Source organism: Hippopotamus amphibius, chromosome 1 (genome assembly GCF_030028045.1).
Source record: "Hippopotamus amphibius kiboko isolate mHipAmp2 chromosome 1, mHipAmp2.hap2, whole genome shotgun sequence".
Lineage (NCBI taxonomy): Eukaryota > Metazoa > Chordata > Mammalia > Artiodactyla > Hippopotamidae > Hippopotamus > Hippopotamus amphibius.
Window position 1 is genome coordinate 162449112 of NC_080186.1, and position 15059 is coordinate 162464170.

At 36.6% G+C, this 15059-nt stretch overlaps 1 protein-coding gene across 2 annotated transcripts in view; it reads right to left on the minus strand.

Annotated features, from left to right (window-relative positions):
* CTNNA1 (catenin alpha 1) overlaps positions 1-15059 on the minus strand; it is a 167629-nt gene that overhangs the window by 109884 nt on the left and 42686 nt on the right. For both annotated transcript variants that reach the window (XM_057734012.1, XM_057734013.1), the window contains one exon: positions 137-303. In XM_057734012.1, coding sequence (XP_057589995.1) covers positions 137-303 — 167 coding nt within the window. The remainder of the gene's footprint in view (positions 1-136; positions 304-15059) is intronic.

A 15059-nucleotide genomic window follows, 5' to 3' on the forward strand; every position in this document is an offset into this window, starting at 1 on the left:
AAATTAAAAACATTCCTGGTCCATTTAGGTAAACCAAGTTCAAAACCAAACCAAATCCTAAGGAATGCTGAACTAACTATGGCCAGCAGCAGCCTGGCTGTGATAGAACAAATTACAGACATAGGCCTATACTTACAACTTTCAGCTGAACAAGTAATTTGTAGACATCTGCCATGTCAGCCAAAATAAGCAGCCGGGTAACAGCAGAGAGCAAAGCTCGAGCTGCCCGAACCATGTTGCCACGCTTCACAGAAGAGCAGGGATCATCTGCAAACTCTCCAGCAGCACTCTTCATCAAATCACCTGTTTTACAGAATGGAAAAACAAACTCAGCAGGAATGAACCAGATAACTGTTCTACATTTAAAAAAATGAAAATAATTCAAACTTGTATATTTCATGTGCAGAATTTAGTTTAAGGATTTTTATTTTTGTTGTTTTTTCTTCTGTTTTCTAGCTGTCACTAAGAAAAGCACCCTCATACATTCCTGGTAAAAGCACAATATGTAGAAAATGATTTAGCACTATATACCAAGAGCCTTAAAAATACTTCCTTCCATTGATCTAATAATACTCCTTTCTAAGAAGGACTAATATATGTATCCTAAGGAAAAAGGAAAAAAATCAAGATTTGAATGGAAGGAAAAAAATGGATCTAATGCATTCTACCCTCACATCTACAGAAGGATACAGAAAACACAGCAACTGTTATGTAGGACCACCACACTTCATCAACCATCTCAACTATCTAATGCATACAGCTCAAACAGAAACTCACTGGTATGTGAAAAGACAAGAGTTCAGTCACTGACTCATTCATTTTCCTCATAGCAGAACACTTCCAACAGCTCAAATGTTCAACCAAGCACCTAGTTAAGTAAATTATGGTAAAGCCTACAACTCACTATTATGCAAATATTAACACATATATGGAAAAAAATGTTAAAGCTTATGATGAAATCTTAAGCAGAAAAAAAAAGATGAAATGATAAATGTATGTAATCTGTGTTTTAAAAAAATAGAGGAAAGATTGGAGTCAAAAGACAAATAATAGTTATACTAGGTTACAATCTGACTACATTATTCTGTACTTGTAAAAACATTTTCTATAACAAACAGGTATTATAGCCATGATTTTTAAAATTAAGCGAAAAACATACATTTTACTATAGTTATTAGGACTATCCAACTTATACAATTCTGACTTCAACAATGCTAAGAAGTAATTTATAACATTTCCTAGAAATTTGTAAGATAACATACTTTTTTGTTATGTGTTTCTAATAATAATCATTTAAGGTGCCTATCATTTCTCTTTTCTTATAGTTGAAAGCAACTGGAGAGCCAGAGCTGTATCTGTTCCACCAGTTATACTGACAGTGCCTCTATGGTGACTATCTTTGGATTTCAGGAAAAATAATTACTCCCTCCCTCGGCTGAACACAACCACTTCAGATTAAAGCCCAAAGGCTATTCACTCTCTCATCTCTTCCACAAATGTAAAAAAGTACATTCTCAAGAAGCCCAGCTACTTCTGAAAAGACCTACCAAATTTCTCCTAGCTATCAAATTTAGTTGCAGGATATGAGCATAGGGGGTAAAAGTTAAATTCACCCTCAGATTCATATATTAATTAGGCTAAGAAACACATGTAGTATTAAGAGCAAAGACAAGCTCTGTGTATTTGTCAGGTCAGAAATAACTCACAATGAAGAATTTCATAGTTAAACATTTTCCTGAATCTAAGATACAGACATATGACAATTATGTGGATACTTAACAAAAAAGTTATTTTAAGGACTTCAAAAGACAGAGCTCAGTCATTCATTTATTTATTCAATAAATATTTGAGCACCCGCTATACATCAAAGGCTATATTAGGTACCAGGGATATAGTGCTCAAGAAACAGCCCATGTCGGTATGGAGCTCTATGGATGGGGAAGACAGACAAGCAAACAATTAAAAGCTGATTAAGACAGGGCATCTGTACTCAAAGGGCGCACAAATCTGGGAATATTACAATGCAATCAGAATTACAATAGCCCTGTGGACAAGGAGCTATGGGAATATATTAGGAAGTTATTTATTCATGTAAGAAGTTGCCTCTAAAGCCTTGAAGAAAAAGATATTTTGCCTTAATATTAACATTAAGCAATAAATATTGACCTTGTACAGTAAAGAGAATTCCACCTATTTATTGAGAGTTTACTACACACTAAAACAAACAAATAAATCTACTTCCAGGGATATGAAGCTGAGCAAGACTTACCTCTGCTTTCAAATGGTTTATAAAGCAGAAAAGAAGAAAGTGATCATACAGAAATAATGTGGCATTTTTAACATACAAGCTTTAAGAAAGGCACAAAGTAGCAAAGGGTCAAAAAAAGGAAACACTACCAACCAGTATGAGGTATAAGTGAATACTAGTAACAGTTTTATGGAAGACATGGTGCTCTGAAAGGGACTCTATCCTCAAAGGATAGGAGGAGCCTGGGAAAGCAGAGTTAAGGGAATTAGCACCTCAAGCAAAAGGAACAGCAACATAGTAATATCTAACATTTATTAAATGCCCACTCCATGGCACTATGCATATTTTATTTAATCCTATCAACCACCTAGAAAGTAGGTGGTATTAGCCCTTCTTTACAAAAGAGACAACTAAAGCTTAGACAAGTTAACTAACTTAATCAAGTCACCTAACAGTAAATGATGGATTTATAATGCTTAATGCTTATGGTCTTAGAACCACTTAACAAGCTGCATATACAATAAAAAGGCGTGTTTGAGGGTTGAGTTCTCTAGTCTAACTTGGAAGTAAAGGATATGTGTAGAAGCATCAGATGATGGACTGTGGACATGATGATAGGTGGAAAGGCCATGGACAGACAATGGTTTCTTAGCTATGGCGCCTAAAGTACAAACAATGAAGAAAAAAGATATAAAGTGGACATCATCAAAATTTTAAATTTTTGTGCTTCTAAGAGCACTATGAAGAAAATGAAAAGACCCACAGAATGGGAGAAAATTTTTGAAAACCATATATCTGATAAGGATCGAGTATCCACAATATATAAAGAAGTCTTTTTAAATCAACAATAAAAAGACAAATAATCCAATTTAAAATAGGAAAAGGAATTACACCACACCTCTCCAAAGAAGATATAAAAATGGCTAATAAGCACATGAAAAGATGCTTAGCCTCATTTGCTGAAAGGGCAATGCATATCAAAATCACGAGATATTTCACCTCTAATAGGACAGTTATAATAAAAAAGACAAATAGTAACAAATGTTGGTGAGGATATGGGGAAACTGGAACTCTAGTAGCCCACTGGTGGGAATATACAGTGGTACAGCCACTTTGAAAAACAGTATAGCAGTTCCTCAAAAGGTTAAATGTAGAGTTACCACATGACCCATCAATTCTACTCCTAGATATATACCCAAGAGAACTGAAAACAAGTGTCTACACAAAAATATATACATGGATGTTCACAGAAGCACTATTCATAACAGTTGAAATATGGAAACAATCCAAACATCCATCAATTAATTGAAAGGATAAACAAAATGTGGTATATCCATACAATGAAATATTTAGCCCTAAAAAGGAATAAAGTACTGACACATGCTACAACATGGATGTGCCCTCAAAGCATTATGCTAAGTGAAAGCAGCCAATCACAAAAAGCCATATATTGTATTACTCCACTTATATGAAATGTTCACAATAGGGAAATCCATAGAGATAGAAACTAGATCAGTAGTTGCCAGGCGCTGGGGCAGAAGGCAAGAGTGAGGACTATTAACTGCTAATTACACAGTGGTGATGGCTGTACAGCCTTGTAAATATACTAAAACACCACTGAATTGTATGCTTTAAAAGGATGAATACTATGGTATGTGAATTAAGACTCAATAAATAAAAAGACAAATGAGTATCAAATGCAGTGACCTGAAAATGCGCACACCTGGAGTTGGAGGTAAGCTTAAGTTTTGACTTTGCCACTTACCAACTATGTGACTAGATTCCATAGCCTGCTTCCTCTTCTGTAATATGTAGAGAATACCTTGCTGTGAGGGTCAACTAGTAACACATATAAAAGGCCTACTTTATTAGCCTGCACTAGGAGACAATACAGGGTTGGTAGAGATCATTACTATTAGGTAAAACAAGATGAGAAGACAGAGAAAAATCTTCATTGTGTTTCCTGAGTATTCAAATCTGATCAACACCCTCCAGAGCATTCATGCCTTCTTTCAGCAAGTGTTTACCGAGTGCCTGTTATGAATCAGGCACTATTCTAAACACCTGGGATAGAAATGAACCAGACAAAAATTCCTGGCTCCAGGGAGCTTATATTTCAATGAGAGGGAAATATAATAAACATGATAAATGAATCAATTATGGAGGGGCAGTGACAGAAAGGAGGACAGGGAGAGTGGGGATACAAGATATAATTTAAAATAGGGGGATCAGGGAATACAGGGATATGTGTATAAACTTGGTGTACCCCCCAAAAAATAATAAATAAATAAAATTTAAAAAATAATAATAATAAAAATAAATGAACTGATTCAGTACATTCAAAAAACTCATTTTCCTGAATGCTTGGCTGAAATATCTCAATGTATCTTTTTTTATACCAAAATAAATCCATATTCAAGCAGGAAAAAAAAAAAATAGGGGGATCAAGACAGGCGTCGTTGAAAAGGTACCACTTGAGGACAGTCTTGAAAAAGGCAGCACAGGAGCAATGTGGCTCTCTCAAAGCAACATTCCAAGCAGAGGGAACAACAAATCAAAGATCCTAAGGCAGATGCACACTAAAATGATCTTGGAAGGCCAATAAAGCCAGTGTGGCTGGCATGGAAGTAATGAGGAAGAGCGACTCTGTGGGAGGTGCAAAAGCCAGATTTCAAGGACAAGTTAGAAATAAAACTGCTCTTTCAAGAATTTGGTCTGCTACTAGGAAGAAATGCCAAGGGCCTAGTAAAGAAAATTTTTTTTGTTTTTATTTTGTGTAGGATTAGCAGTATAATGGAAGAGAGTATGATCATGAACTTACAATCAGACAGAAACTGTAGCTTCACCACTACACAGGTCAGTTTCCACATTTGTACAACAAATAACACAGGTAATCCTCACTTTGCACAGCAGTGCTGGTCTGTAGAAATGATCACACAAACTGAAACAATGTAATGTGATCTTAATCATCAATGGGAAAAATTACAACTGTCATGTGACCTTTAAAATTTTTTGTCAAAAGGTTTAAAGAGGGGCTTCCTAAGTGGCACAGTGGTTAAGAGTCTGCCTGTTGATGCAGAGAACACAGGTTCCATCCCTGCTCCAAGAAGATCCCACATGCCGCGGAGCAACTGGGCCCATGAGCCACAACTGTTGAGCCCATGTGCTGCAACTACTGAAGCCCACGCGCCTGGAGCCCGTGCTCCACAACAGGGGAGGCCGCGGCAGTGAGGAGCCCACGCACCACAACAAAGAGTAGCCCCCGCTCGCCGCAAATAGATCCCGCGTGCAGCAAGGCAGATCCGATCCAACACAGCCAATATAAATAAATAAATAAATAAATTTATTTTTTTAAGAAAGGTTTAAAGCTCCTTACTATTGATTATAAATATACAGGGAAATACAACAAAAATAGTACAACTAATATTTGCTTATACATAACTTAAAACATTATGAACACTGAGAACTAGAATGATTTATTTCCTTGTAAGAAAACTACTCAAAAATAGTTTTTGAACAATCTTACTTTTTTCAACATGATGAAGAGTAAGCATCTTTTCTCTCCCTTCACATTTATCCTATTTCTTTCTAATTTTGGATCAGTTTCCAACATTTTATCCTTTGCACTTTCAATGCCATGAAGTATCTCCAAGAGTTACTTCAAGGTTGTGATATCACTTCCTCTTGAACATCATTATCCTTTTCATCACAACTACTTTTCTCACTGATGTTCCTCTGACCACATATCTAAAGTCTCTTAAACAGCAACACTGTCCACATTTCCACAGTCAGCTATTTCTTCTGTAACTTGGATTTACCACTTTTTCTTTCTTTGCTGCACTTGTTTGCAAATTCCCTCTTTCCATGATCTCTTTTTATAAAATGGCTCACATGGGTTTATCACTGAGAGACAAGGAGGCAACACAACTACACACGTTGCATGAACTGAACAGCTGCAGTGACCAACCAATCACTAACAGACCTTGAAAGAAGGGACATGATTGGTCAGTGCTTGTGATGCACACCCGTTATTTATGTAGCGATCTGCACAATTCTGAGCTAGCAGCAAAGTCTGTACTTAATGCTATCACTCAGTTAATATACTAAAATTTGAACTATGTAATTAGGGGACTGGTGTTATTAAACTGTGCATACTGGAACTGTGCAAAGTGAAGGTTGCCTCTATTTACCTCCCAGGCTTATTGTGGATATGAAACCCAATGTTTAGGAGAGAGGTTAGAATAGTGCCTACACCCACACTATCCTTTATCACTACTGGAATTAGTTACAGACAGATTGAGGGGATAAAGGAGGCAAAAAGACACATAATTAAAGAATGAAGACTCTAGATCACACCCAGGAACACACATAATCAGGACCACAGGAGGAAGTGAGAGCCATGGAGTTCTTATACCCTCAAATGAGAAGTGAAAGCAGAGGTAGCAAGAGGCTTCCAGGCAGTATAAAGATTAGCACAGCTAGAGAATCTATTTTCTCAGAGGCAGTAAATGAAGCTCTCCTAAAAACTGAGCAGGATGGAAACAGAAATGAAGGTCTGAGGAGCCTGGAAGTAACTCTGAAGCAGCTGCTACAGGAAATGAAAAAGTGAATTAACCTGAGATAAATGAAAGAACTGTGGGAAGAACTAAAGGCCCAGAGTAAGCCAAAGAGGATGAAATTAAAGTAGATTCTTAAAGCTACAGCCCATCTAGGGGACTTCCCTGGTGGTCCAGTGGTTAAGAAACTGCCTTCCAATGCGGGAGACGTGAGTTCGATCCCTGGTCCAGGAACTAAGATCCCACATGCCCAGGGGCAACTAAGCCCACGCGCCACAACTACTGAGCACGTGAGCCTACTGAGCACACAAACCACAACTAGAGAGCATGTGTGCTGAAACTACAGAGCCCACGTGCTCTGGAGCCCATGCCACAACTAGAGAGAGAAGCCCACACGCCACAATGAAAGATCCTGCGTGCCACAACGAAGATTCCACATACCACAACTAAGACCTGACACAGCCAAAAACAAAATATTTTAAAAAAAAGAAAAACGTTTTTTTACAAAAGCTATAGCCCATCTAAATGAATTAAAACTTTTCAATAATTAGCTTACATTCAAATGGACAAGTATAAAGTCTTATAATTTTAAATTTAATTATTTAATCTCAATGTAATAATCCTCCAATTTATCCCCAACTAATCTCTCTGTGCACCATAACCTGCTCCTTTCAAATTCTCACTCCCACTCAAGGTCCTCTTAAACAGTTTCATGCCTCTACAGCTAGCATGATTTCATTCCAAATTAGTATCAGGTCAAATGACCAATAAGTAGAACTGGAAGGAAGAATCAAAGTAAATTAAATATATTTACATCCACTCTTATCTCTTTTTAGCTCACAATCATATTGGCAAACCCTTAACTTCAAGGCTAACATATGGTATTAGTAATGAAAAATACATCAGAAACCCAGTGTGATGGATTAAAACATACAACTTTTTTCTACTCAACTATGAACAAATATGTAAATAAGCCATTAGCTTTTAGAAAGGGGGGAAACCTCAACTTTCTGCTAAATGGTCATCTCTGTAAAAGGAACATGACAGTAAGATTGACTCAATCAATCTTTAAAAACAAATATAACTGTCAATTAGTTTACAGTGCATACTTGTAAGAGTTATCAAAAGCACTCTTTCTGTACACAAAAAGGCAAACTAGGAAAACTGAGGCAGACAGGCAGGCTGTCCAAGGTCACGTGATCAGTAGTAAAGATTGAGATTATAACTGGATCTTCTGGCCTTGTCCCAATTGTCTAGAACCTACTACATGACATCTTGTATTAGCCTAGATATAATGGAGATGGAACCTAAGAGAACCCACTGCTACTGTCCCATCAGCCATGAAATTAGATTTGTCAACACACCCATCCACTGACATTTTCCCCTAACTACGCTGGGGATAAAAGTTAAGCTCCTCTAGAGTGCAAAACAAGGACAAAGGGCAACTGTAAGTAAAGTAAACCAAAAAAAAACACAATTCTACATTAGAACAGGACAAGATAAAGGCCTTTCTGAAACATCAAATAAGGTTGAGCAAATTCCCTTCAAAGCAATCCAACTTTTTATAAAGTTATGGGTAAAGGACAGGCTTGAAAAGTGTGTGGGTGTGTGTGTATGAGAGACACACACACACAGTTAAAGTAAAAAAGAGAGAGAGAGGCTTGTTTTTCCTTTTTTAACTTGAGCCTAGGAAACACAAGATATGTTGCTCCTTTAAAACAAAGAATGTTTCTAAGTAATGTTCATGAATATACACTATTCTCCCAGAACACTGTCTCGAGTAGACAAGGTATTGGAACTGGGTCTGAATCCCAATGTTGCTATTTGGTGGCTGTGTGACTTTGGGCTGCTTCAGCTCTAACTTTGTTTTCTCTTCTGTAAAATGAGAATACCATCTTCCACCCCAATGGGCTGTTTTGAAAATTAAATGAGGTAATAAATACAAAGCTCACAAATACTCCAGTGCCCCTTCCACTTTCCCATCTACTTTTTCCAATTCTTAAACCTATTCAGAACACTGTTATTGCTCACACCAATTCTTTCTTATATTTTCAGAAATAAGGTCATGCTCACAAGTTTCCTAAAGGATGAAGGAAAAATTGGCTTTTAATTTGTAGTGATGAAACAGTAAAGGAGGCACCTCCTTCACTCCAATCTCCATAGTGCAGAAAGTGGCAAAAACTGGTCCTTCTGTGATAACAGCTACAAGCAAAGCCTGACTTAGTTCCCCTTGCTGGGGTTTAGTTTTTCCATCTGCTTTTTAAAATTAAAAAAAAGAGAGAGAGAGAAATTAAGCCAATCTGAGGTTCCTTCAAGTTTTTAAAAGCTGGTCATCTCCCTCGTATATCCTATTTACAACTTCCCATCCCCAAAAGCCCATGCCATACTATAAGAATGGCTCCCGGACTTCCTAGGTGGCGCAGTGGTAAAGAATCTGCCTGCCAATGCAGGGGACATGGGTTCGAGCCCTGCCCTGGGAAGATTCCACATGCCATGGAGCAACTAAGCCCGTGCGCCTTAAAAAAAAAAAAAAAAAAAAAAAGAATGGCTCCCAATCACAATGCCATAGCAGAGGGCACCAAGTCCTCAGAAATACAGCTATGGAAACATCTCTGTAAGTTTTCAAAAGTCCTCCAAGGAGACTCAAAAGATAAAGCAAAGTTATATTTTCCCTAAAAACAATACTAAGGATACTTCTAATACGTTCTTTGGCCAGAACTTTTTCTACCTTTAAGTCCAGAAAAAGACAAGAACTCTGCCAGCCCAGCAGAAGAACATGGTTTATCTTCTGTAAACTGCATAATCCACCCACTCCACGTGTCTTTATTAATGAGGAAAAAAAATTTTTAATTTCCACCTTAAATAGCAGATATATAATAATCTGTACTGCACAATGAGAATGGAAATCACAATGTGTTTACATCATGGGGGTGGCATGGGGGGAGACTACACCAACATAAACGAAAATATTAACAGAGGTATTATATCATAAGGTTGTATAGCCCGACGGGTGATTATTTTCCAGTCTTTGTGTGGGTTTTTTTTAACTTTCTATAATGAATATCTTTTTAAAGAAAAAAGTCTTCGAATAATTTTAAAATGTAAAATATTCTTCATTCATGTCTGTGATACAGAAAACTCAGGTTTTCCTAGAAAGGAATAACTTACAGCACTCCAAAAAAAGTCTATACGCAAAATTTCTTTTTTCTAAGGTATAAAAATTCCCATGGCTACTAGTGTCACTGCAAAAAGGAAAAAGGAAAATTGGCATAATTATGAAATAAAAGCTTTGTAAAATCAGCTGTCTTGAGAAGCTTATCCAAAATATGGGAAAGCCAAGTGGTAAAATAAGGGGCCCATCTGCAGCCCCAATCTTATTGTCATTATTTTTTATTTAGCTGCTGCAGGAGAAGTTCAACTATTATACAGACCTTAACTAGACATTTCTTAAATAGAACATTTCATAAGAGCGTATCTGTTATCAACTGCCAGATCCAAAAGATAAAGATATTTTAAGACACCCACCTGAATATGCTTCTGAGGACCAGCAAACACAGCCCTGTGTTAAAATGACAGAAGCTTCCAAAAGAGTTAAAAGCCATCCATCATCTTAAATATGTTCTAATTATTTATTCATTTCATGATCAATTTCATGGCCACATGTAGAATTCTGATTCCTCCTCTCCCACTAATTTCCTGGATGACCTTGCTCAAGTCACTCTGATCTCTTTATCTCAAAATTATTTTAACTGTCTAAAATTTTTAATCATCTCTGATATCTCATACTATCCTTGTTAACAATGGCAGGCTTCAGTCTTTAAAAACTGTCCTACTTACCACATTCCTTGAAATTTTTGAAAAGTGAATAAAACTCTGATCATAAATATATTTAAGAGAAGTCTTTAGTTTTCTGGTTCAAAATAACCTCCTTAAATCATATTACTCTATAGAGGATATTATTTAGCCATTAAAAATTATGTTGTAGGAGAGTACTTAACGATACTGAAAGATGTTCAGGATCCATTAAGTGGAAAAAGTGAGCAAAACAACTGAGCAAAACATAATTCTACCCATGTGTATATTCATAAAAAACAAACTGCAAGGTCTAGACCAAAATGTTAACCACTGATTTCATCTCTGAGTAACAAAATTATAGCTAATGTTTACTCCTTTTTTGCTCAATCAAAAACATGTTCACTGCAGAAATTAACTTTTCTTAAAGCAATGTTTTTAGTTCTACCCAGAAGAGCCAGAGGAAGAAGGCGGGTGGGGGGGGCAAGCAACCAACCTCACAGGTAAGTCTGTTATAAACCACCCTGTGCTTAACAGCTGGGAATCTTCACACAGTAGAAAGGTAAAAAATCCAGCCCTGATTTTGAATACCTAAAACTTCCCTATCACAGGATTCCTAATTCTTGAAAGTTACTTTTTTTTATTGCTTTAGCTCCACTGATAAACTTACTTTACACCAAATTCTCTTAAATATATCTGATTAAAGGATCTCACCAAAAAGTGATATACTGTTCTTATTTCTTTGTTATCATTCCACCAACTTTCTTTTTACAAAATAATAAACTGACAGGACCAAGTCTTCACAAAGTTATTTGCCAACTTTGAGATATTCGAGGATTAACATGCATTTCCCAACCTGTCCCAATCCCTTCCCTCCACCCCTCCAAATTTTTAAATTCACTTTCCATGATCTGGTAATAAAATAAGACAGCTTCCACACTTGTCAATGAAGACAAACTGGCAATACAGTCTGAAAGAATAACAGATTTTATAACATAGTCCTTATGGAAAGGAACCAAATGGTAGACTATATCTGGCGTAACTCACCCGGCCCTGTGACATACAGATGAACATGAACAAAACACTTAATCTTCACCTTCACTTTCCATCCATCAATGGGGGATATTTGGCAAAAACCACAGACCCCTAGATGACACCTCACAATTACAGAAAAACTGACAATGATTCAAAGAATTCCTGACAGATGCTTTAACAGAACTTTCCTGGGGTGCCATTTTTAATCCACAAAACTGTTTATCTTTTGAAAATCAACCCAGAAAACAACATTTAATATCATGTTATTTAAATACTATAAGCCCACCTGAAAGAGTTCAGGGAGCACCTAGAAAAACTCTCAAATTACACCCTTCTCCATCCACTGTAGGTAAGAAAAGGAGTTTTGAAATTTCTACTTTTTCTAGTAGACAGAATGGATTTTTTTAAAAAATAAAGTACCACATATATTCATGTTCTCATTTTCCTTACTAATTCAAGTGTGCCCTGCTGTTATTCAAAAACACTCCAAAGGGAGGCACTTACTTCCTGATTACACATTCAAATAAATGCATAACATGCATTTCAACTTGGAATCACTTTCTTAAGAAATTAACTAGTAGAAACCACGTTTCTACATCATGGTTGAAGTCATGCCAAACTCAAAAATTCAATACCTAAGATAACTTCCTCAGCTACACTGTACAAATATATTAAGGCAGGAATATTACTCACTGTATCTTAAAAGTATTATTATCCTGGTCAGTGTTACTATTTTTGTGAGTTTAACAAGACAGACTTTAAAAAAAGAAGCAATTTCAAAATGACAGGAAACATCAGAATTTAATAACTTTATTCTCCTTTACTCACTTCCAATCTGGCTACACCAGAACCCAAGTATCTGCAGAGCAGCATATGCTCACACAAGGGTAGTGATCCAGAAGCAGACAGCATCCCTGACACATCCCAAGTCAAAGAAAATATAGCCTCCACCCTAGAGACTTACAGTTTAAGTCAGACAGACAACTTTAAGACATAAAACACCCGGATGACAACCAGTTAATGATTTTTTGGAATTTATATTTTGCTTTTCCTGCTCAAGTTAAATGAAGAGCAACAGAAAATGGATTAAAAAGTGATAGTGGAGGAAGAGGGGTCAATAATGAACAAGTTTTAAATTAATCACAGTCCTCAGGAACATATGAAGGGTAGGAATTGGAGTGGGACCACTTCTAACAACAGATACAACCATCACGGGATCACACAAAAAGAGACATCCACAAAAATAAGCTGTGAAAACAGGGTGAAAAATCTACCAAGACAGCAAGGGGAAAAGGCAGGATAAGAAATGAGAAGCCAGAACTACAGCAAGAGCATGAGAAAAATCAGCTGATTTCTTGTTAGGTTTAATGAAGAAAGTGATTACACTAATCTGAAACACTAATTAACTTAATATTTTTCAAAATGTTAAATGTTTCTCTGCTATTGCTCTTCCATAGCATCATTAACACTTTTTGAAACCCATACTCAATATTTCAGGGTAGGAGTACTTGTCATTTTTTTCCTGTGAAAAATTAAAAAGCCCATATATAAGATCAAGTTCATGATTCCAACCTGAATAAAACCACACTAACAAGATGAGACAAATTAAAATACAGTCTCTCTCACGTACCCACACAAAGCTCCTAAAAGCTACGTTTCAAGTCTTCACATCATGAACTTAGCAAACCCAGACTTCACTCTGTCTCCTGTCTACCTCTCAAATCCTACTCGAAACAGTCACTGACAGCTGCATTGTCCTGATCACATCTGCCTTTTAACATCTATCTTGCAGGCTGTCTATATTAGATGTGGGTACATCAGCCTGAAGCTGTCAACATCTGCACTGGACAGGAGACCAATTTTCACCTCCTTCGATCTGACTCTAGTCAGTTGCCAGGGAAAAAATTATGCCTCAAGAGCCTGACAGCTTGTGCTCACTAATCTTTTGTCGGGGATAAAATGCATCATTATTTTCCTTGAAACTGCCTTGCCAAGATTTACAATGCAGAGAAAACACACACACACAAATATATACATACACAAATATACACACACATATATATATGTATGCACACACACCTCTCCATATGTATATACTATTTTCTCCCTATATACAAATCATTCAAACTATAACAAGGGAGAAGGCCTCTATGTTCTCAATTTCACTGCACAATTAATTACTGAGGTAAATAAAAGAATGTCTCAATATCAATTTATAAATAAAAGAATGTCTCAATATCAATTTAAAACCTCATTGCCTATCCCTTCTTTATGACAATGTCCTTAAAAGACTGTCAGTTTTATCTAAGTAATTCTGTACTTCCAAGATTTAAAAAAAGCTGAGAAGATATCTGTGCAACAAGTCCATTAAAGAGTACGTTCAAAAAAAAAAAAAGTATACTCACCAACGAACTATAAATGCTAAGATCACACAGATGCTGGCAAACTCAACAGTTTCAACTCCCTTGTTTTAGGAGACCAATAAATACTGCTTTCTCGCTCTGAAAGTGACAAGACACTTTCTACAGAAAAAATGGTTCTTATAACAATTGAGACTTAGTACTGAACAACACTGATTGCTCTCAATAAGCTGAAGTCCTACTTCTACTCAAGGACAATGGGCTTGCATTATAATCAAAGTTTACCTGAAATGGAATACTGGAATGATTCCAAAGTCAGAACTTGAAAAGCCTCCAAAGAAATCTTAAGACAAATACTGCCTGACATAAATAGACATGAAAGGTTAGAAACTATAAGCCAAACTTTAAAGTGTTTGCTTTCTATTTACTGGACAAGGATACTTAGTAAAAGAATTTACTCTTTTTTCACCTTCTATCCATTTGGGGAGAAGGGGTATGTAGGTATTGCTATCGAATGTTTTTCCAATATTGGAGAGGAGGCTGCAATGAATTATCCAGATGTTGTCCACCATGTGAATAACAGCACATACATGAGAGGTGACTGGGTATAGTTAGTAGTATGGCAGTCATGGAACAAAAATCAAATCAAATGGTCTGGGAGGCAGTAAAAGGCACTGGATTTAGCTGCAATCTTTGCTCTTTTCAACAGAACCCAACCACCTTTTCCAGGACTACCATAAATCAGGTCCCACCATTAAAATCATTAGACACACACAGTCATGTCTTGACTCTCAACTCCAAGTTAATGCTACCTCTGCATACCAATAGATTAGTGGTAAGTGATCTAAAGCATTAGCACCTCTGGTCCAATAAGCCAAGTTTCAATTTCTGAAAACCTGGCAGAATTCCAATCAATAAGAAAAATAAGAGATTCAACAAATCAACAAAGGAGTACTAATGTTTATAGATACTTATCACTGTCCTAGGGGCTCTAACAAGCAGCATCATGTTTCAGATATATTCATAAACAAACACGAAGAAATGGTCAACATCAGTTACTCCAAATAA